Consider the following 8,991-nt stretch of genomic DNA (forward strand, 5'->3'; position numbering starts at 1 on the left):
AACTGGGGAAAAAAAATGGCAAAACTTTTAAGATGTCCAAAACTCAATTGCATCTGTAAAGCCACATACAATCCAGCAAGACGGAAAGTCCACAGAGAACCCAAAGATAAAATAGCATCCCTGAAGGTGTGAATTACTTCTCTCTCATCAAGGTAGAGGATGGATCATTTGGGTGTTAATTGCAGGGAAATAAAAAATTACCCACTATGCCTACAATGACCAAATCCCAGAGAAAGATTTCAACAAAGTTCCCCTTGGGAGACTGATTAGCAAGGTTAGATCTCATGGATTACAGGGAGAACTAGCCATTTGGATACAGAACTGGCTCAAAAGGTAGAAGACAGAGGGTGGTGGTGGATAGTTGTTTTTCAGACCAGAGGCCTGTTACCAGTGGAGTGCCACAAGGATCGGTGCTGGTCCCTCTACTTTTTGTCATTTACATAAATGATTTGGATGCGAGCATAAGAGGTACAGTAAGTTTGCAGATGACACCAAAATTGGAGTTGTAGCGGACAGCAAAGAGGGTTACCTCAGATTACAACAGGATCTGGACCAGATGGGCCAAGAAGTGGCAGATGGAGTTTAATTCAGATAAATGCGAGGTGCTGCATTTTGGGAAAGCAAATCTTAGCAGGACTTATACACTTAATGGTAAGGTTCTAGGGAGTGTTACTGAACAAAGAGACCTTGGAGTGCAGGTTCATAGCTCCTTGAAAGTGGAGTCACAAGAAGATAGGATTGTGAAGGCAATGTTTGGTATACTTTCCTTTATTGGTCAGAGTATTGAGTACAGGAGTTGGGGGGTCATGTTGCAGCTGTACAGGACATTGGTTAGGCCACTGTTGGAATATTGGGTGCAATTCTGGTCTCCTTCCTATCGGAAAGATGTTGTGAAACTTGAAAAGACTTACAGGGATGTTGCCAGGGTTGGAGGATTTGAGCTATAGGGAGAGGCTGAACAGGCTGGGGCTGTTTTCCCTGGAGCGTCGGAGGCTGAGGGGTGACCTAAAAAAAGGTTTACAAAATTATGAGGGGCATGGATAGGGTAAATAGTCAAAGTCTTTTCCCTGGGGGTCAGGGAGATCAGAACTAGAGGGCATAGGTTTAGGGTGAGAGGGGAAAGATATAAGTGAGACCTACAGGGTAACCTTTTCACACAGAGGGTGGTATGTGTGTGGACTGAGCTGCCAGAGGATGTGGTGGAGGCTGGTACAATTGCAACATTTAAGAGGCATTTGGATGGATATATGAATAGGAAGGGTTTGGAGGGATATGGGGTGGGTACTGGCAGGTGGGACTAGATTGGGTTGGGATATCTAGACTGAAGGGTCTGTTTCCATGCTGCACATCTCTATGACAACCAACTTTGTTCTAGAAATCTTACCTGATTTCTTTGAACTGCTATTGACCAAGCTAGAGTGAGGCTGCATGACCCAGCTCTTTGCTTCGGTCAGCATTGGATTTGAACTTGCAGAGATTAATACTAACTGCACTAGTATGGTCCTCTTGCCCCACAATATTCCTTCCAAGTTCTGAGCCCTATTTCTCTGAGAATGACTGAGTACATCCCAACAGCAGCAAGACTTTCTACTAATTCCTGGTGTTTAACTCGAGAATACCTGTCGATTTTAATTCTTATAAACTGCAAACAGTCAAGTACATACTGAATGATCAAGTCAGGGCTCTTAAAACTCAATACCTGCTGGCAGTCAAACAGAGTGAAAGGAAAAAAAAACAGTTTACCCCCTCCATGGTAGTAATCTTCCAAGAATCTTTTCCAAAAACTAAAGTCCCAGAGGATTGGAAAATTGTGAAGTTAAAAGGGAAGGAGACAAACAAAAAAATACAACGATGGGCCTGTTAGCTTAACATCTGCTATTGGGAAAATGTCTATTATAAAAGGATGAAATTGCAGAGCATTTAGAAATGCATAATAGGACTAAGCATGGATTTGTGAAATGGAAATCTTGCTTAAAAAATGTGCTTGATTCTTTGAGGAGATACAAGCAGGCAACTTAAAGGGAAGCAGTGGATTTGTTTGGATTTTCAGAAGGCATTTGATAAGGTACAACACATTAGGCAAATGAAAGCCCATGGTGTTGGAGGTAGCATATTATCAGCTACCTAATAGAAGACAGAGTTAGGGGATGAGGGAGACATTTTCAGGAAAGCAACATGTAACTGGTGGAGAGCCACAGAGATCAATGCTGGGGCTGCAATTATTGACAATATATATTAATGACCATAAGCAAATGGACTACAGCCATGCTTGTCGATGAAACAAAAATAGATGGGAAGGCAAATACTAAGGATGGTAGTCTGCAAAGGGATATAGACCAGGTTAAGCAAGTGAACAAAAACTTGACAGATGGAATATAATGTGGAAAAATGGCAGATTATGCAAGGAGGTTAGAGGAGCTGAAAATTATTTAATTAGCTTTCTGCAGTTCACTATCAAAGAGAGAGATTTGGAGGTCCTCATGCATGGATCACAGAAAGTTAGCATCCAAGTTCAGGGTAATGGAGTGTTGGCCTTTCTTTCAAAAAGAGTAGAATACAAAAGTGGGGAAGTTTTGCTAAAACTAAGGAAGGCAGTTGTTGACTATACTGGATTAATGTGAACAGTTTGTGTCCCTTATCTGAAGGAAAGATATAGAGGTATTGGTGGCAGTTTAGATACTACACTAGGCTGATATCAACTATGAAAGGACTGTCTTATGAGACATTGGGCCTGTACTCATTGGAATATAAAAGAATTGAATAGCAACCTTATTAACAAACAAGAATCTTAGAGGACTTGACACAGTAGGTACAGAAAGATTGTTTCCCATTGTGGGAGACTCTAATACGAGAGGGTATAATCTCAAGAGTTGCACATTTAAGGCATAGATGGAGAAATTTCTTCTGAGGATAGGGAATCTGTGGAATGCTTAACCACAGAGGGCTGGGTCATTAAGTACAGTTAAGGCTGAGAGACACTTTTAACCAGTAAATGAATCAAGAGTTCTGGAGAAGAGACAGAAGAGTGGAGTTTGGGATTATCAGATAAACAATAAATGGTAGAGCAGACTCGAGGGCTGAATGGTCTGTTTCTGCTCCTACGTTTTATGGTCTTAACCATTTAATCTTTTTAGAATAATGTTATGCCATTTCTAATCAGCAGTGGAACAAGCAGATGTTTCCTGAAGAATGAGACTTCTTTGGAGTAATGTAACATTCCCTCAAGTGGATCGTTGGCCTAAATCTGAAGCTTAGATACTCAAGACTTTATGGATTATTTTTGCTGTTCAATATAACATATTGAGCCATTAGCAAAAGTTTTAATCTTTCCATTGTTTATTTAAGAAAAGGAAACTTTAGACAAGCCATGGTAGGGGATATCTCAGAAGAGGTGATGGCAACGATCAGTATAAAGTACAACTTGATACATCTTCAACAGATATAACCGAGGATCTGGACATAGATAAGCAGGGAGTAGAGATTTATGGAAGACTTGAGGTAACTTCATTGGGGTGGGAAATGAAGTCATTGCAAGAAACTCACTACCTAGGACTTAAGTATTTAATAAGAAATGTGAAGTATTCAAAGTATCTATCCTGCAACAAAAAGCCAATCCCCAAAATTTAGCATTTTAACTACATTGTCAACTCAAAAGAAATACTTTCTTTCTTAAAGAAAAGTTGCAAAATGATTAAACTAAAACATTTAGATTGCAACCTTATGTCACAAAATGCTTAACAACACTTTAGTACCATCACTATTATGCAGAGGATGGATCATAGTGTAGTAATTCTGATACTAAATTTGTAATTTGAATAGTTAAGATTCCATCTTACAGCTGTTTTAAAATTCTAAAAAGTAGCATGGCTCACTTACATTGTTGAATGGAGGAAATTTCTCATACTGAGCCAGCCTGCCCACACACCTCAGAGTTCAGTTAAAACAGTCTTTTGCAGGGAAAGCAGTGTTTCAAGGCAGCCCCAACACCACCTTATTGGGACAACTGGGATGGGTCCGAATCCCAACTTTTTCTAGTAATGCCATACAATGATTTAGAATTAATTAGGATCAATTGTGAATGAACTAACAATAATAAAATACTTATTGACCAAATAGGTTAAGAAGAATTGTTGCTTAGGACTCTGGGAGAATGTCTTGCTCTTTAAATTGTGCAATGGGATCTTACTTTTAGGTGGGCAGTCAGAGCATGGTTTAATATCACATCAGATAGGCAAGATCTTTGTTAAAGCAACTAGCATTACATGAAAGTATTAGCCAGTTGCCCTCAAACCTATCTGGACTAAATGTACGATCAACTCAACCAAATGGCACTCATTAAATGTACGACATTACAATTAAATGGAACAGTTTATATAACTTCAATCTTATGCCAAAAATTTCAACACGGAAATTGTTAACCATCTTTTAGCAACTGCCATATTAAACTTTGAAAAATACCGCAGCAATTTAAAAATAATCTGTAAAGCAAACTACTGAAAATGCCACAAATCTGGAAGGACAAACTAGAAACAGAGGGCAGGCAATGGATATCGCAGATCCTACAGTTCGTACATGCCCGTTGCTTAAATTTTACGCAATTGTTTATTCGATGCACGCTTTGTTCATTGCAAATATCCCTTTTGCATGTATTTGAGAAGGCATCTGTGGAAAGCGACAGAGATTAACATCTACTTATCACACACTAAAAATATTCTTTGCTTTCAAAAGAAATCGTTAAAGAGGTGGACTTGAAGGAGAGTAAGAATGAAGAGGGCGGTGGAGAGATTTGACCAAGAATTCTAATCATGGGGGTTGGGTAGTTAAAGATAATCACGTCAGTGCTGGCGAGGAGGAGTTGGGACAGAGAGAAGACATTAGTACTGGCCCGCCATCAGTTAATATAGTAAGACGGCATAATACAATAACGAATGGCAATTATTTTTTATGACTGAATTTTAATCAGAAATTAAAAACTTACCAGTTTTTTTTGCGATTACCGCTGAAAATTGCAGCTCGACTTCAAATCCTTTGTCATACACATTTTAAAGACCATGCGTTTATTACCAAGTTCCTAAATATCGTCCATTTTAAAATTAGTTTTGATATGCACAATGTCTTTTACATATTTATGAAATATTGTAGCCATATTGAATATTACAAGTAGTTGCACTCCGTACAAATCTTTCCTTTTATTTATCTTGCATGTTTTGCTATTGGTAAATTTTCAAAGTGTAGTGTATCTGCTTCACTTTAATTTCTCACACCCTCTTGGCACGTCAGCATTGAATTTCATATCAAACGTGCATCTATAGATTCTAATTTGTAAAAAAAATACAAGTCGTTGACTTGAAACTGGAGATATTAAACTAACGATCAAAACGACACAAAAAAAGCAAGCTTCTACAGCGAAAGGTTAGCAGACTTAGTATAGAAAAGGTGGCCCAGCAAGAATTTATGGTAGTTGCAAAAGGCGGGGGAAAAATGTGGTGGAACCGAAAAATTGCTTCCACACCCTGAAATAATCTACTCAATCCGGCAGTTATCCAGCCAGACTATTGAAGCTTCCGGGGGACTGGACGTGCAATAGTTCTTCTAGAACCCAGTGCTGAGTAAGAGAGAGAAATACTGTACTCTCTCCTTAACCGGATGAATTAAAAGCTTAATACTTGACATGGTACGAAGAGAAAATAGGCGTAACCCTGCCCGTAGAACGATTCATCATCGACTGTCTTTTGTAAATTTCAAATTGATCACAAGTTCGTGAAAAATCTCAGAGTTTCAAATATCTTTACCACATAGGTTTAATATACCAGCCTGTACAAAAGTAGGGCTTAATAAGAAAAATAGATTGACACAGGGAGGAACCTCGTCATTATTCTTCAGCAGAAATTTTCAGATGGTCCCTATACAGTAAGTTGCACACAGAAGGAACTATGCAGCTTTCAGTCATTTCATTGGCCCTTTCGATACCCTCATTTTGTCAGGGATCTCAACCCTATCGAGAGGCGTATTTTACAAACTCTTACACCATGGAGATTGTAAAGAGATACGCGTCTATCTTGTGCGTTTATACAATAAGTAAACGGTATACAGACACGTTACAGTTTTATACATCACACACACAGTACAAAGTAGTGCAAAGTAAAATGATGTAATCCACCGGCACTGCCGCTCACAACCACGCTTCAGTTCCATGAAAGTTTTATTTCTTAAGCACGTCCTACAAAGCCTTCCCTTCTCCCAGCAATAAGACGAAAACACAGAAAAGGGCTTATTAAGTGATCATGTTAAATCCGATTTTGGAGCACAACAGAAAATAACCTGGCAACTTCAGTTAGGCTTGGCTTAACTTCATTAGTCCTGGTAACTCGATCAGAGCTCAATGACCCCAGCTCCCGAAACCGATTTCCTGTTTGTAGCGGTTAGTTAGAGTGTTCGCTTTTCTAGTCAGTTTTGACAGAACGGTGTATAACCCATTGAGATGATAGTGGAATTGCTTCTGCAAGTCTTCCTCTCCTTCCGCCTCGTCCACTCTAATGTCCATGGTGGCGGGTTTATCTTTCTTCCTATCGTCCAGCTGCACCACACCCCACTCTATATCGTTCTTGATGGATTTCAGCAAGACGTAGTAGTTATACATGTCTCGCTTATCCGAGTAGTAGTTAGACGCTCCGGTGCTGGAGACGCCGTTGACTTCGCTCTTGCCTTCATCTTCCAGAGGGACATCCCGCAAGAGACTTGGCACCATGACTGTCTGGTCCATATTATTGACCGCACCGATAAACTTGTTCATGGCATTGAACAGGGAGTGCTTCTGGTTATAAGTATCCATAATTTGCATCATCTTGCTTGACGTTGTGTTTCGCCCTTCCCGGATGGAATCCCTTCAGCTGGAGCTTTGCAGCAACTTTCCTCCTGCAGTGTGGACCTGCACTTCACACTGCAAACCGACTCACTTCCTCAGCGGACTTATAAAGGTGTTGCTTGGCAGCGGGGCTTTTTTTTTTACGTTGCAAAGCAAGATGGAAACTGACCGAAATCTAACAAGCACCTCCCTTTCTTGCTTCCGGGTGGTTCCGCTGCTTTCATGCTCCCATTGCCACAAAACGAAGTGAGTGAACGAGGAACTCTAGGCGCAGTGCAAAGCAGACCACGCCGTGCCGCCGTGCGCGCTCTCCCGGACACGCCCTATCACCAGGCAACAAATCAGGGTGCCGCCGGCGTCGTGACGTCGGCACTCACCCTCTCCGTATGGACCAATGGTGGCGTGGGTCCTTTGTGAGATCATTATGCTAATAAGTGGAAATGTAGCCAACGGCCCCAGGCCAGACACGTCACTGGAAACCCTGGCGACAAACTGCACCTTCATTTTGATTGACAAGGACAGCCTGAATGGGGTTGGTGCAGTTCCATCTATTGAAGGAGGGGGGAGGGTATACCTGCTGTAGCAACTGCTGGTGAGGGGTTTGCTGTTTTATTTACTGTTGTGGGGGAGGTGAGGGGAGTGAAGCTGCAGCTACTACTGTGGAGGGGGACGGTGAGGGTATTGCTGCTGGTGGCTTAGTTTGGAAGAAGTGGTGCTGGTGGAGGTAGTGCTAATGCTAGAGGTAGTTGGCATTGCTTCTGTTGCTGGCTTAAAGAGACAATGCTGCCATTGGAGGTGCTCCTGCTGTAGGTGGTGATACACCTGGGCTGGTGGAGGTTGTGCTGCTGCTGCTGCTGCTGATGCTGATGGAGATGGGGTGTTACGCTACTAGTAGTTTAAAATGCAGTGTTACTACTAGTGCTGGAAATGGTGGTATTGCTGGTGGTGGTGGAAGAAGTGCCACTTGTGGAGGTGTTGCTGGTGGAGGTAGTGACTCTGGTGCCACTGGATGAGGTACCACAAATGTTGAATGCTGCTGGTGGAAGTATTGGTGGTTTTTCTGCTTGTAGAGATTGTGGAGCTGATCTTGGTGGTGGCATGGACAGGAACAGAAATAGTGTGCCCTGGTATTGCTCCTATTCAAGAACAATGGGCTCCCTAGAGCTCTCGAGAGCACAGGTAATTGGACCTGATGTATCCTCTGTCCCAGCTCTGGGGGATGTTCGTGTAGGATGTTTCAACCAACAGATTGTCAATGCTGATTAATATCATATTCTCATTCTTATTTTTGTGCTATTTTGTCATAATTTTATGCACTGTCTTCAAACCTTTCAATGAAGGTTAAGTTTTCAAAATGGAAAGGGGGCAACACTAAATGTATCTCATGAACTGCATGTTCTGCCCAAATTTTACAGGTTTTATATTATTTTAAATAAGTATTTATAGTAAAAAGGTAATCTCCTGTAATTAGCATAGTTTTGTATCATCATTTAATGTGAATCAACATATTTTCAACCATTAGAGTTCATGAAAGGTTAGTGGGAGGAAGGTTAGCCTTTCTCTTGGGTGAAGTATGCATCAAACCCCTAGTTGGTTGTCAGGGGTTTTCTTTCATTTATTTTCGAATCTTTAACTACAGCTTGCTTTTTCACTGTGTCACCTGTATCGACACCACTCTCACTTCTAAAATCAGAAGGATAAGAATGCAAGTCTCACTGGTCTTGAACACATGATCTTGACATTACACTTTAGTGCACTACTGAGAGCAGGTGTTGCATTGCCACAGTTAGGGTGCCCAAATATCTGATTTTATATACTGGATGCTCTAGGTTTTAGTTGGTCTGGTCATTACTACCAGATGACTTCACAGATGGACTTTCACTCAATTCACTAAGTACCAGTAAGGGGTCCTTTTCCTATTTTCAGCAGCCTTTTAGCTTTTGCATTTCCTACGTTACATTAGAGATTATCCTTCAGAGATACACATTGGCTCTAATGCACTTTGGGATGTCTGGGGTCACAGCCACATGGAAAATAAGAGTCGGCCATTTCTGCCCTTCAAGCCTGCTCCAGCGTTCAATGTGATCATGATCATCGCTGATCCTTTATCCTATACACTTGACATT

The 8,991-nt window shown here is 41.2% G+C and overlaps 1 protein-coding gene across 1 annotated transcript; it reads right to left on the minus strand.

The window, feature by feature from the left end:
• Positions 1–5,169: 5,169 nt before the first annotated feature.
• On the minus strand, positions 5,170–7,131 carry mid1ip1a (MID1 interacting protein 1a). The gene has a single exon (XM_043700835.2). It carries the CDS (start codon positions 6,842–6,844, stop codon positions 6,380–6,382), a length of 465 nt encoding a protein of 154 aa, XP_043556770.1. The 5' UTR covers positions 6,845–7,131; the 3' UTR covers positions 5,170–6,379.
• Positions 7,132–8,991: the final 1,860 nt, after the last annotated feature.

The sequence above is a fragment of the Chiloscyllium plagiosum genome, unplaced genomic scaffold (genome assembly GCF_037043375.1).
Source record: "Chiloscyllium plagiosum isolate Xiang-an unplaced genomic scaffold, Cpla_swu_hap1 HiC_scaffold_12, whole genome shotgun sequence".
In the NCBI taxonomy this organism is placed as follows: Eukaryota; Metazoa; Chordata; class Chondrichthyes; order Orectolobiformes; family Hemiscylliidae; genus Chiloscyllium; species Chiloscyllium plagiosum.